At 39.5% G+C, this 19,188-nt stretch overlaps 1 protein-coding gene across 1 annotated transcript in view; it reads left to right on the top strand.

Annotated features, from left to right (window-relative positions):
• The window catches only part of itfg1 (integrin alpha FG-GAP repeat containing 1), an 84,834-nt gene that overhangs the window by 39,867 nt on the left and 25,779 nt on the right, over positions 1 to 19,188 (top strand). The window contains exons 11-12 of the mRNA XM_077520140.1: positions 12,832 to 12,982; positions 14,666 to 14,774. Of these exons, the coding sequence (XP_077376266.1) occupies positions 12,832 to 12,982; positions 14,666 to 14,774 (260 nt within the window). The remainder of the gene's footprint in view (positions 1 to 12,831; positions 12,983 to 14,665; positions 14,775 to 19,188) is intronic.

Below are 19,188 nucleotides of genomic sequence, written 5' to 3'. Positions count from 1 at the left end.
TGTACAGTGTGGACATTTTTCCTTTATTTTTTAATTGTTTTTGTAATCAAAACAATTCTCATATCTATATTTGTTTTTTGTATATTTTTTTATGTTTTCTTTCTTTTTTATTTGAATTAAAGCTATTGTCTTTTTTTTTTCTTTTTTTGCAATAATCAATTTGTTTTTTGTTTTTTTCTAATTGCTTTTACATTCCAGTGAAAATGTACGGGTACTTACATATTAAACTCCACAAATGAAGTGCATTCCCCCTGCCATCCCCGCCCCACTTACTCCATTCCTGATGCGTTTCATGGCCGTAAGTAGCGCGGTATCAACAATAATTCAGTCAGTCTGAGCACGGCCCTGCACCAGTGAAAGAAGGCAGCTAAGGTGAGCGTGATCTTCAGCATGCCGACAGACCGCTGATAAGAAAGCCCTTTTAAAAGTCATTACGCCACGTGCCGAGACATACACGACATGCACACCAGTGCGTGTGCGTGCGTGTGTGCGTGCATGCGTGCTGAAGGACCTATATGGATTATCTTAAGAGATGAAGATAAGATAGTTGAAGAGGTCATAACTGTGATCATTGAGGCATACTGATTGGCGTGCATGTGCGTGTACGTGCATGTATTCGAGACTACAGGATGGTGGGTAAGAGCCTCAAAAGACATATACCCACATATATTTGAAGCCTACATTCTGGGCAAAGCCACATATAATCATCACCGAGTCCCGCCGGGCTTAACCCTTGAAGGACACCACACCCCTGCCATGGAGAATTGACTGCGCTCTCACCAACACTAATCACACGAGCTGCTAGAGCTTCCTATTCCATTTCCTCCGCGTTTGTAAGACAGTGGCGTCATAATCCGCTACAAGCAGAAAACATACCCTACACGCATAAAGCGAGTATGTCTGGAGAAATTTCAGGATCAACCTCAATATGACATTTTGGTCTTAAAATGTGAACAGTGTGATCAAGAGGACTCTTTAAGTGCCAATTTTAATTGAACAACACTTAGTGTTTGTCCGGTCATAAGATCAAACACTTGTTGTGAATTTTGCCATTCAGCTCCTTCATAATTGCCTATATTAACAGTTAAACCATAACTATACCAAAGTCTATGATCGCTTACCATAATTTCAAACTAATCTTATTACATTACCATGTATCTTGTTAGGACTGAAGATCTTTGATCCTCGAGAAGGTTGTCATGTGACTTTAAAAAAAACAAAAACATAATTAGTCGCAGGTTTAAAGTGACATTTGAAATCTAGTTTGGTCTCGATAATCACACCAAGATTTAAGTCCATAGATCGACATAAATGCTTGGAAGAAATGAGCCGGAAAACATTTCAAAGGCGAGCAGAGCCTTTAGAGACTCAGACGATGAATCTTTTGGGACTATATCCTGACATTAACCGCTTGGGATATCGCAATAAATGTGGAGATGGTGGTCACCAAAGCTAACCTTAGCATAATTTATGTTGGAGATTGTATCAGTGTGTCCTGTCGCACAATCTATGATTTTTTCCTCCCGAGCAAATATTTAGACAGCAAACACTTAAATCCAAGCTCTCTTGCTCCCTCAGCCTTTTCATCCTTCCGCTAGATTATTTTTAGCAGCTTTCACAGTTGCTTGCCATCATAAGGAAAGGCTGCTTTTTAAATGATCACATTTGGGAAGAGCGATATGCTTGAAGTCTCCATGTGTGCTTGATAGCATCACGACTATTCACGAGAAGTCCAGTTCAATGCTGGGTATCCACAATCTCCAGTTCCAAAATGACCATCATGACAGTTTAAAAGCTATTAGTATAATAGATTAATTTGGACTTGTGTGGCTCTTTCTGAAGTGATCCGGTTTACTTATATCACTTGAGTCGGTAACCAATGCAATTAAGTCATCAGTGTGCTGTGTGTGTGTTTTTTTTTTGTTTTTTTGTTTTTTTTTAAATAAGTTCACAAATTTGAGTCAGTTAAACGATACAACAGAATCATTGTGAATTCTGTAACAAAAAACAAAAGTTTATTATAAATGAGCTAATAAAAATGAATCGACTGAGCCTTGATCATTTCAGTCAGTGCGATGTTCCAACTCCATTGAGTTGGCTCAGTTAAGTTAAGTTAGTGAACCAATACTATTCAGTCATCCAGGTACGCTATCTTCCGTGAGTACGCTAACGCCAGTAATTGAGCTGGTATGTCAGAATCATTACCCTTTGGGGTGTTTCTGGTGGCGCTCTACTGACTTAAATGTCTTCAGTGTTTCTGGTGAATTTGCTAATTTGAGTTCTTGGACTGATTAAACCAAACCGACGAAGTCTGGGGTGGTTCCAGTGATTCGGCAAACTTGTGTCTGCTTTGTCTCTGGTGAGTCCACTAACATCAAAACAACCAAATCAACTGAGGTTTTCTGGTGAGCCAGATTTAACACATTTGAGTTTTGTAGGCATCAAAAGTCCTCCAAATAGAATATTTCTATCTAATAAACAAATGGTTTAACAGGCACTTCATAAGACTCTTCTTAAAAGAGAATCATTTCATACTTAGTAAATTACCTTTAATTTCTGTGCACCTCCCTAAAGTAATTTCCATTTGATTTTCCCCTAGTTAGCTTATTTCAGCTCATTTACTCATTAGCAACGCAGATATTTATTCAACTTATGGATTTGCTGATTCAGGCTAATGCATCCTAAATGTGAATTACCCCGGAATTATGGTAAATAAAAAGCCCTTTCACACTTGCCTCTCAGGTAAAATTGGCACATCGGACGTAGAGCTCGCATTCATTCACCTATGCCAATGTATGGCATTGTGTTCAATATAACCACATCCCACATTTTTACCTTACACTGGTTAGAAATCGAGGAAAAAAAGACTCATTGAGAAAAATTACAGTTGCTTTCAAAACAAAGGGGCCAGACCAGTAAGTCTTGGGTATTAAACTTAACAATCTGGTTTCCGTTTACACAGAAGCGCCTGTTAGACATTTGATACTGTTTCGGAAGTGTCTTCAAGCCCCCATTGCACATTGGCACCTTTCACCTGTTACTATAAAATAGGGTCCAATCTATGTGTTTTTTGTTTTTAGGCTGATTTGATACATCTTAAAAAATTCCAACAGCAAATTATTTGTAATAGTATCCAAAAAGTTTCAGAGTAAAGGCCAGCGAGCCAGGAGAAAAACGGGACAAGATGGTCTCTGTGCAATTCAGCTCTGAGTAAATAAAATACATCATCTGGAGAGGAACCGCGTTGACTTCAGTGTCGGTCATCCAAGTCTGTTTGTGTTAGCATCGACCTCTCTCTTTTTTTTTTTTTTTTTTTTTTTTGCACCCGGGTGTCATTTCCACCGGCGGCTCCTAAAAGCAGCAAGCATTAAATCCAGGTCACGGGACAGACAACGCCTCCAGACGCTGCCTCATCCCTTGTGCGCGTGTTGAACATTGTTGCAGCACAAGATCGCAGACTGCACACAAGCTAAGCATTTGGGATTAAGACGAAAAGTGGAGAGCGGCTAGCCACGTTTTTTTTTTTCTTTCCCCAGGTGTTTGTGCATGTTTTGTTTTGTTTTGTATGTAGAGAATATTTGTTAAATATTTGAATTAATTTGGGGTGAGTCATTTAGTTTGTGAACAGCCAGAATTAAAAATGGATGTCTATTGTTACCCTAACGTCACATAATCAGCACGACTATGCTAGCCCGCCGTCATGGTACGCTCATGGTCAAACATAAAATACTGTAGAAATTTTCTGTTTGCTTTAGCAGCGCCATGTTTGCCTATAGATGGGGGATTATGCTGAGCAGTAATCACGTTGTTTCTTCTTGTTCACACATGACAATATGGCATCTTGATTAAAAGCTACAAAGGTCATGGGACCCCAGCAGATGATTCGGGGTCAGAAAAATATTACGTGCAAAAGAGGCACGTGATTGACACCGTTAACTCGTGGCATCCTTGCATTTCACGGGAGGCAGTTGGTAATGCTCATTATCGCCATCCACAGGAGTGGAGGTCCTGATATCTTACATGCTTAAATCCACAAATTGTTTCTTTAACTACACATGCAAACCTCCAGTGAGGATTGCGTCTAATCATAAAGTGTCTGTGTAACATTTGGATTACTCGGGGGGTCTCAGATAGTATTAGGGGGAGCAACCCTCGCTGAAGTACCCTCTGAGCAAGTGTATAAACACACAGGAGAGCAATTATGTCATACATTCTTTTATTTTTGTACTTTTCCCTGTCATAGATATTCTGTGGGGGAAAAAAAGAAAAGATAATAGCTCCCTCTACGACTCACCCATTTAACATTGAAAATTAATTATGTCTTCCTCGTTACGCTTTCGTGGCTCTCAGAGGGACTTGCAGGGTCTGTGTACTTACAGTAGATATGTGTCAGTGCACCAAGTATGTATGTATCATGTCAGTGTCAGGAAGGTGGGGGGGGGGAAAATTACTTCACGTTCTACTGTGAGGACCATTCAGTTTTCTCTATGAATGTAAAAAAATGTACACAAGTTTAAGATGCGTGAAAATATAGCTGTCTCTGTCTATCTCAAATTAAGTAAAGTACAACTACGTAAAACTGCTACGAACTTTCAGAGAGAAATTGCTGCAAGGGGCCTTGGAGATGAGTCTCATAGCTGTCCATGTTTTTATTTTTATTTTTTTTTTCCATCATCGATGGAGATCGATGTGATACATGTGAGAAGCCATGAAAGTACATATATTGTCCATCATCACTATAGTAACGCACAAGCATAAATGCCATTTTATTAGTGCAAGTTGAAGACTCGTGGGATTTGAAGAGGTTCTGTTGGAATTATCTTAATTATTATATTTTGGTTTAAGATGAAACATTTGCTGAATTCACATGATTTTCCGTACTATTCCATTTTTAGAATTGATTATTCTATTGTAATGGTTATATTTTATTATTATTATTATTATTATTATTATTATTATTATTATTACTATTATTATTATTATTATTATTGATCCATCAAAAAAAATTGGATACAAACTTTATTGTGCATTGAAGTGTCTTAAAAAAAATTGTAGATTGCTGTTTATGATCCAATTATTGTTTGTTGTTTAGTGATTAAAACAAGCAGCAATTATGCAATATCACATGAGAGGAATTGATGTTGATGTTTTCATGCATCAGGTTAATTATTGTTGAGAGGCTGAACTTGGACAATTTTATGTTAAACAATGGCTCTAAATTTTTACACGATTACTAAAATTGTGGTTGATTAAAATAAGTATAATTTCGTTAAAATATTCTGTTCCTTTTACTGAGCATAGTTAGTGAAATGATGTTTTTTTTTTTTTTTTTTTTTTTTTATTGTGATGCATGGAGGATATGGTAAAAAGGCAAAACTTGCTTGTACAGTTGATCATTTAAAAAGAAAGGGTTGGAATATTTTGAAAAAAATTCTCCGATGCTTTTTTTTTATTCAATGGGGAAAAATGCCTATTTTTTCCCCACAAAGCCCATTGTTCTATTTTTGTCTGAAATCCAACAAAAATGTATTGAAAGCGGGCTACTTGACAGCAATGTCAGCATTGCTGTGTCGAGAGAAGCGAAGGCAATTTGAGCTGAGTTTCAAAAATGACTTTGATCCACGCTGATGGAGATCAGCTCAGAATGTTACCATGGCGACGCACACGGTAAAGCACATGTGTGTGTGCGCGTGTACGTCCGCTATGTGTGTGTGTTTTATTTAGCACAGACAAAACACTCGACAATAGAGTCAAGGTCCTGCTGGCGGTAAGCGTTCACCCAGGGCCAATAGAAAATGTGTTCCATTGTTCTCTCGATGTGTTATTCAAGTGCTTTATAAATGTGACTGCTGAATTAGGTTACAAAATCATTAAGTTGCAATTCAAGCACGAATGGCAGACTTCCCCAAGGCCAAATCATCCTAATTCAACCAATACCAGAGTGTACACCTTAATTGAGCCCGCCCCCTGTTTAAACCTGAATGTTATTTATATGCTATTGCCTCTTTTTTTTTTTTCTTTTCTCAGTTTGTCATGTTTGTATAATCGTAAAACAGAGGTCACTTTGAGGGACTTGTATCCTTATTCATTCATTACATTCTTTTAATGTGCTCGAGTGATCAAGTTAGAAACGGATTTTGCATTAGGCTGCACTTAAAATGCGACTTGCTGGTAAATTTAGCTCCTATTGCTCATCGCAGTGAGTCAGAATGGGAGCACTTAGGCTGAATTATAGGCTTTGCGCTAAGTCCTCTAGTGTTGCCACCACAAATCATCATTAGGAAAACAGCGCAGCCAGGAATGAGAGAGGAAAACTTTTTATTGTGAATGCAGAGCGGGACATTTACACACAGACACAATGCGGGTCTCCCCGGTGGACTCCCGTGTCCACTTCACACTTCCATTTCCTTCCAACTCCGGGGAGGCCGAGCGTCACGCTGCCTCCCAGCGTTTAATGCAGAACGGGTCCGCCCGGCTTTCATGAGACCGCCAGGAGAGAAGTGTGTGTGGGGGGGTCTAAATGTCGCCCGCCGACCTCGCCACGCACACGTTGAGCTATTTTAGGAAGGCGAAATGAGGTCACAGATGGAAAACGGCTGAACCGGAGCAACTCCTAGCGCAGCACCTGACACCGAGCCATGCGTTTAAATCGTCATTTAATGTCACGCTTTTCATCAGACGGGTTTTTGACCACGAATCAACAAGACAAGACCTAGGGAAAGGCTCCGAGCTGTGGGTCAGCGCCAGCCAAATAATAAAAGAAAATATTTAACCTATGATGGGGCTCGTTCCAACATCAAATCACGACGGTCTTCTGTGTGTACAAATGTTCTTTCATGGAAGACGAGCGCTTTTAGTTTGCTTTAGTTTTCCTGTAGCCGAATAATGGAAATGCAATGGCGCCTCAAGATAGGTGTGACTCCACTTAAGTCCCTCTGCATCTGTTAACCTTGGATTATTTTAGAGTCCAGCCTGGCTGATTCTCAAATCATCATTTTGCAAATTCACCTCCTTGCATTTGTGAACAAAACTTCATATTTTGATGCTTTCAGTAGTTCGCAAAGATGTGGCCTTCTACTTTTAGGGCGCTTGGCGACTGCCTGTTTGTCAGCCATCTTGACAGTAAACTGTAGCATATTTAGGGTTTCAACTTTTAGTATAATAGGTTATTACGAACACATTTGGCCTTTCATTTTTGCTGTTTGCAGTGAGTCTTGGTCCAAAACTTGTGCAAATAACCAGGGTTGATTGTACATTTCGATTTGATTGCCATTTGGTCGACTGTAACTTTAGTCGAGGCGGAGGACCCAAATTTGGGAGCCCACTCCAGAACTTCAGCATAACTTTGAACATAGCGATTTACCCAATAAGTCTCCTTGTGTGTGTTTGTACCTCAGTGTGTCTTGTCTTTCCGTCTGTCTCGCCATTTATCTGTATGCAGCCCAACCAAGCATCTGCCAGGAGCTTAGCGGGCTGTTGCTAGGCAATGCCATTTCAAATCAGTCCTTCTCTGGATGTCAGAGATGTCGTATTGTCTCCACTTTTGTTTTGTTTTTTTGTTTTTGTTTTTTTAAGAGTGAAAACTGATGTCTGCCTCGTGAGTCAAATGCAGCGCTTTGTTTGACCACTTGGCCTCACAGATCGTGTGTCAAAATGGATAATCAATGTATTACTGCTGCAATGCGTCATACACAGATGTTACTAAAATTTGTGTAATCTTGTCTTTTTTTTTTTTTTTTTTTTTGGTCAAGTAGCATGATCATGACAGTAACAGGAACCTCCCAGTGAGGTGTTTTGACTCCAACAGAACCTTTAATCCCACCGATGCCGGGACAGCGTGTCGACACTCTGCCGCGCTCAACTAATCGCGGGCATATAAAAGGATCGCCGTTTGGGATTATGACGGATAATCCCGTTTTTCCAGAGTCGGCCCCATGCTTTTTAGGACTCAAATACAGAATGCACACTTAGTTGCTTAGTTGTAGATGTTACTCACAGTAACATCTTCTTTATATGTGGAAACTATCCCAACCTATTTGCTGAAAAACTCATCTACTCAGTTTTCCTGCTAATTCTGAAATGCCCTAAAATGCAGCCAAAGCCATGTCTAAATAAGAATAGTGTCGATGTATGTTGACGTGATACTCATCGATGTCAAAAAAGAACTATATATATATATATATATATATATATATATATATATATATTTATTTATTTATTTATTTTTTGAGTGTAAGTGACCGAGAATCTGTTCAAGTGCATGACCAGTGCATTTTCTTTTCTAAATCAAATCATCTGTACAGCAAGCCTTTTATTTTTATTTATTTATATTATTTTTATATTTATTTTTAGATGAAATGGGTCATAGTTTGTGTTAATTTTATGGCTTAGGCAATTTGAAACATTTTTGAAGACCAATCATGGCTCAGTTTATTGACCACACCCAGAAAACAGGTGAGCCATGATAGGCCGTGACCTACTTCCTCAGCACAGGTGATTTCATCATCAGTCGACAGCAAGTAGAAATACTTTTTAAAGGTGTTAATTGTACATGAAAAATAATGAAGTTATCAAAGTTATTCTGGACAAAATATTAACTTTTCACTGCTGAAAATTGTTCAATGAGTCAAGTGTCCCTTAAAAATAAAAAACTCAATATTGTGTTCTGCCCTTTGTCAAAAATAAGTGAAAGGACTTCCTTTACACTTATTTCTCGTTGTTTTAATAGAAATGTTATCAGTGTGGGAATTACGAATGTTCCATACCTAAAACATAGTGTTGAGATTTTTTTTTTAATGTTTTTATTTTTTGCTTGTCTCAATGCTGTGACAGCGAAAAGTGAAAGGGGTTCAGATCAAGGAGCAGATGGCCGGGTTAATGTAGCCTGCGAACCCGAGCGCGGATTGGCAGATCACAGCTAAGCACGCGCTCGACGTGGCCCTGGTAGCGCTTTCTCGGCATGATCATCTGTCTCAGCTCCCGCCGGCCGACCGCCCCTCCAGGGACCAATTAGATGGGTGGAAGGAAGCGCTAGAAATAGGAGACTCCCTGCAGACACGCAGTTGATGCCGTAATTGATGCCCCAAAGGTACATGCACACACCTTGAAATACAATGGCCGGAAATTCAAGATGGCGTTTTATGTGAAAATGGCTCATTTGCTCACATTTAAGGTCAGCTATGATTATTACTTCAACACCACGGATTAATTTCAAAGAAGAGGCTAGGTGGCTAAATGAGCAGCATGCTAACCTATAGTGTCATAGAATCAGTGTCTCCCTGTAAGAAGTGATTGAAATAGAAATATTTCCCCCCTGGACCATTTGAAAATATTATCATCCAGCACACGTGTTCGTCGTCACAGGACACACAAAAATCAGGAAAGGAACTCTGTTTTGAAATGTACAGGTCGTCTGCCATCTTGGGTTAAGAGCAGTGTTGTAGTGGTCGCTGTAGAAGTGGGTATACTCTAAATGTCCTTTTTTTGTAAGTAGTCCAGAAAAATGTTTAAAAAAAAAAAAAAAAAAGTGACATAAGAAAAATGTCAATTGTACTTACAATAAATAAAATTATCATGACTTGATTAAGAGCAGTTTGTAGTTATTACTGGTAACTCAGGCAGCCTGAATTAATGTAAAATTTATTTACCATTCGAAAAATGTGCAATATAAATGATGTAATAAAATAATATTTAGTGAACAATTAATAAAAATAGTGCAAAAAAAAACATTCACAGTCATTATTAAAATATCATCATTTAATTTTAAAATATTGTTCCGCATTCTTGTCTTTTAACTTCATTTAAAATCAACTACCAGCCTAGCTACTATAAAACTAAACTAGATCATGTAGGTTAGTGTGTAACCGGCGGGATCGAACACACCCCCGTCAGCAAGTCTCCGGTGTATTGTTGAGCTAAAATTCGGGGCAGCCTTCACCATCCTTGAGTACAAATTGGCTGCTCTGGCTCACATATATTACTGAACAGTGCGCATCAGGGATGATTTAGAAGTAGATATGCCGGCTGAAAAAAAAGTGGGCATACGCCGTATACCCGCGTTACTACACCACTGGTTAAAAGTGATGTTTCCTGACAGTTTACAGGGGGTCTACCTGAGTAACGACAACGCTTTGGAAATTTACACAGTGGCCACCAGATTTCTTTTTTTCTTATTTTATAAGAGAGGCCACCAGATTTTGATCACCTCTACGAGACAGATGTCAACGCTAAAATGTGAACGTTGTGACTTCTTTATGGAATTGAAGTCTCAATGGAAATTCAAGTTCTGGGGGGTTAAATATATGACAAACTCTGATGTAACTTCCCAACCACATTTTTTTTCATCGTATTATTATTATTGTAAGCATTATGAGTTCTCTTTGTGTGTTTTTTATTTTTTTTATTCATAAATCTCATAGTAAATAGGGCAAAACAATTGTGTTGCATATGAAAGGTGACGTGGCTGAACAGTAGGATTCAAATGATGATGATATGTGTGTGTGTTTGTGTGTGTATGTTCTCCACCTCATGACTTTGAGTTCACCTCCACCTCTGCAATGCTGAGAGGGGCTCTTTTGAAGCCCAACAATCACAGAAAGGACACAAACACACAATATGGTGAAAGGGGTTCAAACGGCTTCTAAAGTTCAATTGCGCACACACACACACACACGCACACACACACGCTCTCCATACTGTCACCGTAACGAGGAAGCGCAGTACACAGCAAATGCTTGTGGATTAAACAGCAGCAGACATGATCTAAACCTCCGGCTCTCAACATATACAATTTGTGTGTAATCCAGCTCAAGCCCCCTCCGCCCCCCCAAGTTGCCTCCACGACCCAGCTCAAGGCGAATCTGATTCGCGGAGCTCTTCTGTCGACGAACTTGACATTTGACATGACCCAAACTCGCCCTTTTTTTGTTTTTTTTTAATCAGCGAGCCAGAAGCATTACTCAGCACTGGATGCTTGAAGAAGGAATTAAATTCTTTCACGTCCTTGTGAAATCTACAAAATCGTCTGTGTGAATTCCCTCGCTTCATTGAAACAAAGTTGGGGCAATCAGCTGTTGAGCAATGTACTGTACGTTTGACATGTAATCAATGGAAGTAAGTGGGTTAGGGAGATAATTTGACACCTGATCTTGCAATAAATGTCAAGCCAATTAATTTATTAAAACAAAATAAGACTAAGGATGATTGGCTCACAACTCCGAATGCCTGATTTTAGACTTAAACTGATCACATTAAGGTCATTATCCATAGTTGAGTTGCGCAATGTACGGATTAATATCGTAGAAACAATATAAAACGTCTATCATACAACATAAGGTATATCGTTTATATCGCTGATTTTTGTGTGAGGATGTTTTCCATTCACATTAATCAGTGTCAGAAGACCTGAGGAAATGTTTGGCCCACATTTAGCTGAAATATAATTTTCATCTATGGTCCATCTAACGTTAGATTTCCCTCGTGCATACTGAGGGAATGCTGTAGTTGACTTTCCTCCGCGAGATAATTTATGTACACCAATCGAGATTTCTGCTTTCGTTCACTTCATTTACAGCTCAGCAAACAGAGTCAACAAGCATCTATCCATGTACTTGTAAACGATATCCATCCGCACGACCATATCCTACCTATATTTTTCTCTTACATGGTGCCAGTAACTTTTCAGACTGACACTCACAGTCAAGCCATCAGAACAAACTGACAATCAGGTGTTCCTAAAAATCAACCTGTGAAGCAGTTTTTTTTTTTTTTTTTTAATTGTTATACTGGATAAATGGAAGAAGTATTTAAATAAACGGACAAAATGTCCACAAAACTTGCCTTTGATTTCATGTCATTTTAAGGAAAACCACTATCGTGATCGACATCATTTCTGGGATATAAAATTACCTGTATCAGGATGTAAAATGAAATACTATATTGAACTGCAGTCCTGTACTGTTGCCTGGAAGCTGGTAACAATCTGCACACAACATTGCATTGACAGTGTTAATACCAACGGAAAGTCGCTTACCCGTTTTACAACTGCATCTGGTTTTCTTCTCTTTTTTTTCTTTTCTTTTTTTTATGTTTGTGTGCAAGGCTCAGCGGTGTTTATGTCAACCACTTAAACTGCATCAGTCAACATTTTACTTTACCCTGGCAAACATTCCAACACTTTGCATGGCGTTCCATGTTGTCTCAGCAGACTTCTGCAACTGCCAGAAACAAACTGCCAGCCAAACAGAGTCGTCGCAAAACCTTTCACCGTTATGTTCTATTTTTAAAGTGTGTTTTTGCGTTCACCCCCACCGAGATGTGAGAGCAGAGAGAGAACTCATCTCAAAAGACACCAGGATGGAGATTGGAAGGGAGGCGGTTCAAAGTCCCCCCGAGAATTAAAGCGAAACATCGACAAACAAGTGGAGAGTAAGACGGAGTGGAATTAAGAGTTGTGCATTTATTTATCAGCGTAGAACTCCTCCAGGGTAGTACTGTTAACAAAAGTGGCATGAAAAGACCTTATTCATGCTCCAAAATGACGCTCAAAAGTCTTACATGTACGCAACTCATCTTAAACCATTCCCATATTAAATTTGGATTTGAAACGCGATAACCACATTCATCATCAAGCATTAGGAAACATAATATTTGGTAGGTATGTCTATCACAGGTAGATGCAAAAAAAAAAAAAGACTGAAGAAGCCTTAAAATGATTTTGGTTCAATGGCATTTTGGCCATTTCCGGTCATCCTTCAAATATGATCTCAGACTAGCTATTTTGTTCAGCTCTGAGCCGCTAATGAAACTTTTGTGTTTCTGTACCGGTTCCAGTGCCCAGCAGGCCTTCTTGTTGGAGAACGTTCCTTGCACCGCTCCGCCCTGCCAGAGCGTTGGCCGGATGTTCCGCGTCCACTGGGACCAGTCGGACCTCAGCGCCATCCCCAACGCCATCATGGCCACCTTCTTTGACATCTACGAGGATGTGAGTAGATTCTTACTCTTCAACTTCTTTGTCAGTTTTCTCTTTTTTTTTTGTATGATGAGGTCTGTCATTAGAGAATTTGATGGCAGATGGGGCGCAAGAAAAAGGAGGAATCCAACATCGCACCCAGAATATGAGCTTGCCTTCTAAAGCAGAAAAGTGGATTAGGTCTTAAGCTTTTCCACCACTCATGTCAACAAAAATGACTTTCTTGTCTGCTTAAAAGTAGTACTTGAGCTCTGTGTGTGTGTATATCTCTCAGTGTGAGCGTGTGGTGTGTCTGCGTCTAGGGCATTACAATTGCAGTTAAAGGCACATTCAACTCCATCAGGCGACTTTCAGCCAGCTGTTGTTTGTGCAAGACGAGACATCCATTGCTTGTCATTGTGCTCCCGGGCTGCACACACGTACGCGCACACATTTTTATTACTACAGCTCTCCATCAATATGCCTCATGTGCTTTTTGAGTGATTCATTATGACTGAGGATATGTAAATGTTAATATATGCACCCGGCGGACACTTCATTTGGTAAACAGTCGAATACCGCAATGACTGTGTGCAAAATGCTGCTATCCCACGTAAACTAAACATTAAGCTGCCCAGTAATCTTAAACATGCATTTGTTAACCGGTTAACAAGCACGAGTATAGTATACTGTTGTTTACAGCTAATGATCAAAAGCATGCAATAGTTTACAATTAGTCGGAAGACATTTAACTCTTTGACTGCCAAACCTTATCCAAAAAACAACCCAGACAGTGCCAGCTGATTTCGAGCATTTGCACTCATCTTTCAAGGCAAACAAAATATTGTGCACTACAACTACATAAACATAAAAAAAAAGTATGTTTCTACCTTATTCCGTTCTTTAGTAATCACCATTTGAAAATGGGTAATTTGAGTGACATAAGCGAAAATAGAAAAACAAAATGGAGAAAACGAGCTTTTTGTCAAGATCTTTTGCACAACTGTATTTTTTTGGTTTAGTGACACTGTGAATTAGATTTAAAGTGACAAAGACGTTGATCATTCACGTCATTGATGAAAACGTTCTTTTTCATCAGATTCGTCATGTATCATTGTAATTTCATACACCTTGAGCCCTTTGAAAAGATATACAATGCTGCCATCTGCTGCCCTTAGTTAGTGGGTGTTTTTTATTCCACAGCCCATTGACCAGGCAGCGCTCCACTTAGCACTACCCATTGATTAAAAAAAACAAAAACAAAAAAAACGTCAATTAACGTTTATGGCGGCACTCATTAGGATTTTAGCATACGTCATTAAACGTTTTTGGCAGTCAAAGAGTTAAAAATAAGAAGAGGTTATAAGCAACATGCTAAGCCCCCTTGTGTAAAGCCTTTAATTTAATAATTTTCCTCAAAATTCTGCATGCAAGGCCACGTAGTGACAGCGTAAATGACATTTTTATTTGTAATTCATTTGCCAAAAAAAAAATTAAATACAAAGATTACATTGTTTTTGCCTGTTTACGGTTTTGCAACTACCCCCCCCAAAAAAAAAAAAAATCTATAGAAATTTGAGGAAGAAACTTAATTTAACCAGTTTTGAAATCATTTATCCCCCCTCTCTCTCTCTCCCTTTCTTTCTCTCCAAAAAAATAAATTAAAGTTGATGATGTTGTAAAAGTAAGACGTCCAATTGAGTGTTTGGTGTGCAGGGCATATTGGACATGCTGGTGGTGAAGCAGGTGGAGGGCAAGCGAGACCCGGCCATCCACGCCTTGAAGAACAACTTTGAAGCTGATGCCTATTTTGTGAAAGTCATGGGTGAGTCACCTTCTTGGCACTGTCACCTCCACACTCCCTTCGCACTCTTCGCCTTTCCCCCCCAGGAAAATCTCTCTGTCGTCAGGAGGAGAGAGTGAGAGATTCACAGTCCAATTTGAATATTTTATTATCGTGCATATTTTTTTTTTCTTTGTTCCCCTGCCGGACTCATTAGAGTAAGTCAACGCAAGCAACTATTTTCTTTTTTTTCCCCCCCGAAAGTGGCGAGCAGATGGCGGTGACTATTATCTTCCGTCTGTAATTTAGATTCTCAGCCCCGAGCTCCTTAACGCTGCCGCCTTCATGCGAGGTGACGAAGACACGAGGCATGGGCCTTCTAGTTTAGAATAAATGCATTGGGGGGCCATTACATTGCATTTAATTTGCATCCCATTCACATTTGGCCTGTTTGTAGTCGTGCTTGAGATGTCAACATTGGCCAATGATATATAATGTTTTCCTAATTTGATGCGAAACTGTGAGGCTTGTTTTGAAACGGATTCACACCAATGCAAAATAGCAGTCTTATGTTTGTAGTTTTTTCCTAAAATGAAGACAAAGTATTGATGTTGCACTATCCTAAAAAGAAAAATATTTAAGATAGTATTTTATATGCTTGAATACTGGAATTTGAGAAACTTTCATTTCTTGGGATATTAACTTGGGATATTGGTTTTTTGTTTTGTTTTTTGTTTTCCCCAAGCGGGTTCCGAACTTGTTCCGAACATCTTCCTCAAACTTTCAGCGACTGAACCAAGACGTGCAAAGTAGTCCAAGTCAAAAGTTGGGATGAGTGCAGCTTCAGTGTTCTCATTCTGGTGTACAATAAAAATTTTTTGACAGGCGTAACGACTCAATTTGCATCGTATTTAGTAATTGTGTGACAATGGCTTTCATACTTGCTTTGAACTAGACAGACACCAATGAAAATGCCCTCGTTCTAGCTTTTCTTCTTCTTCTTCTTTGTCTTCTTATTCCACGAAAAGCATCAAGACAGCTTCTTTTCAAGTTAAATTGTCGGTACCTGGAAACATGTGAGGAGAGCAAAAAATAGTCCCGGAGGAGGAGGGAGGGTAGTGGTTACGGGGGGAGGCATGCTTGGTGTAATCTGTCACTCCGTGCAGCTCATTAGTAGGAAAAGAGCATCGTTCATCCTTTTTTTTCTGCAGCACAGTTGGCGAACAGTTGTTCCCTTGTCTTTTGGGAGGGGCAGGAGATGTGTCTGTGTGTTTCTAAGTTGCTCATCTTCTGCCTGCAAGAACACACACACGCGCGTGCACTCATATCATTCGCGTACACTTGTAAATAAAACACTTTAGCACCATAGCACCATTTTTAACAGAATCTCCAGACGGGAAGCAGTTTAACACCTACCAGATAAATATAGGCAGCCATATTTCATCGATTGAAATGCGCCCATATAATCAAACACATACAGTGTACACGCTAATATAGAATTAGTTTTGTTATTTTTACCTTTTTATGCAGCCAAGTTCATTTTAGATACTTTGCAAATGTGAGGTTCAAAATGCCGTATACAAAAAAATCTGATAAATGTCACAATGGGTAAAAGAAATCCAAGCCCAAGTGCCAAGACTGGCATATCTATCAAATTTAATGTTATGTAAAATTGCTTAGCCATTGAAAAGAAAAATCATGAAAATGCCAAATGTCGTCAAGGGGTTTCGAAATTCTAGGTGGCACAACTAAGACAATTGTTGTGGCCACTAAAGAGAATGGAAAAGTCCTATCAATATATTAGGCTGAAATTTATCGAACCAAATCTCGAGGAGCAGTTTCTCTTTGAAAGATTCTTGCAAATGGACAAAAATGACTCGTTCAATGACTTTGATGGGACGGCGGCGGCGATCCTTCGTGCGGTGACTGATGACGGCCACTCGCGTTAAGGCGGCGCCGCTGTGAGAGACGCTAAAGGACACACGCCGCTGTCCTCAGACAGCAGCGCCAACGTGGATGGATGACGCCGCCGCCATTTTAATAATGGGTCTGGATATAGCGGAGGACTGCTGTAAGTGATAAGAGAACATCTCCTGTCAGGCCACATTGAGCACGCGTGTATTTTTAGAACACGATTCCACTAAGCGGTCCACTTTTGTTCATCTCAGCACACTTGTAAAGTGTGGGGAACTGCAGATTGGCTTTATTCAGAGGTAGTAACAGAGGTGTAACTCCCTAGTTGCCCTGCCATACCTCACCAACCTGACGATACCTTACCTACCCTATGCTACTTTGCTTTGCTTTAGCTTATTTTACCTTAGCTTAGCTCATCCTGCCTTACCATGGCCTCCTGACCCCATCCTAGGTGACTCACCCTACATATCCTACCTTGCCTAACCTGCATATCCGACCTTACCTTACATACCCTAGATATCCTGAATATGTTACCTACTCAACTACTCTATCCATACCTACCTATCCTACAAACTATACCCTACCTACATTACCGTACTTAACCTTCCTTATTTTAGTTTACTTTATCTACCCTACACAACTTACCTACCGTATCCGCCCTGTTTCCCTATCTTAACAAACCTACATACCCTAACCTAGACATATCGTACCTTACCTAACCTAGTTACCTACCTACCGTATTTTCACAACTATAAGGCGCACCTAAAAGTTTGAAATTTTCTTAACAATCAACGCCGTTGGGATGTTTTGGTCCTTCTGTGTTGAAAATCTACACTAATTGTCAGATGAAGGGGAACGTAATATGCCTAATGCCAGTGAAGCAAGTCAATATGTGGAGGAACTCAATGTGCGCGTGCATTAACATCATAACATAATAATAATAATAATAATAATAATAATAATAATAATAATAATAATAACAATAACAATAACAATAATAACAATAAAACAATAACAATAATAACAATAAAACAATAATAATAAAACATAATATAAAACAATAATAATAATAATAAGAAGAACATAACATTGCTGTTGTGTACAAAAGCACAATATTGTTTTGTTTTGTTTTTTTAAGTATGAGGTTTTTTTTTACATATATCGCGAGCTTATAATCGTGATAATATCGTATCGTGCCGTTTGGATATCGTTACATCCCTACCTTTTAATACGGTGCGCCTTGTGATCGTGAAAATACGGTAATCTACCCACATACGTACAATTTCTAGCTACCTTCTGTGAAGGCCTGGAAATCCAGAAATCATCGCTGTACCAGCAGTTGAGTCTGGTCACTGCGAGCCAAGCGCGCCTTTCTGAGGCGCGGCAAACCTGAGCAAACAGACACCGGAATTAACCAATCTGCGAAGAGAGGATGTTGTCAGAAAAGCAACTTGTGGAAGTGCACGTCTTCTTTTGAAATAAATGCTTCTAATACCGGATTTTAACGACTGTGTTTTTGGTCATTTAAAACAGTCTCTCAAAGAGTGACCTTGCTCATCAAGAATAGGTCACAGCAAATAAACAAATTTGATTGCTCGGTTTGTTTTTGAACCTGGCCGAGGCACGGTCGATGGCGTCCTCTCCAGACCCGTTTCTTTCATGCAGAAAGAAAGTTGCTTTGGCTTTGCCAGGCTAATGTTTTTTTGTCCCTCCCCCTCACACTCACATGTTTCATTTGTAATCATTGATTCCGCATCAGAGCCCGCACATTACTGTACAACGTGTCGCCTCACACTTTCTTCCGCCGCACATCCACTCCCACACACTGAAAGACAGATCGCTGTTTTCTTAAGATGCCATCCCTCATCAGCCTTCCCCAGAGCACTGCTGAACTCTCGGTCAAGGATCGACTTTGTGTCCAACATGACACATTTGCAAGTGTGTATACACAGACACACATTTCTATACTACTCGATGGAAGCAGACTCCTTTTCTATGTATCTATATGGATGCTGTATGTACTGTATACTGTATGTATGTATGTGATGTGATGCGATTGAGGTGAGGTACGATCACGCGACACTTGCCAAGATCAATCCATCACACTTTGCTGTCTAAGCACACCCGACTTAACGCGCTCGCCTCCGACAATACTGACTCAGATGTGACCTGACCAACAACAGAGAGGTCCTCAAAGAGGATCACCTCATTGAACCACATGTTTACGACAGAGGAAAGACCTTGAAGCAAGAGTTCACGTTTACACGTTTACACATTTTTTTAGTCAGAATAGGTCCTCTCAGCGATTGTGTGGTATAAAAATCACATTATCGAGTATGTGGACTCGTGACAAGGATTAGAGTATTGAAAGAATCTAATGAGAATACGAACGTTACTCACCCGTTCTAGAATAAGCGGTTCGGAAAGGAATGAATATAGTCAAAACCAGAGCGATGTTTGCGAGCCTCAATGTTGGAATATATAACTAATATTAAATAATCATAAAGGTTAAAATCAGTGCAAAGATGGAATAATGAATTAA

This window comes from Festucalex cinctus, chromosome 4 (genome assembly GCF_051991245.1).
Source record: "Festucalex cinctus isolate MCC-2025b chromosome 4, RoL_Fcin_1.0, whole genome shotgun sequence".
Classification (NCBI taxonomy): Eukaryota; Metazoa; Chordata; class Actinopteri; order Syngnathiformes; family Syngnathidae; genus Festucalex; species Festucalex cinctus.
This window is presented reverse-complemented; position numbering and strand designations above follow the sequence as displayed.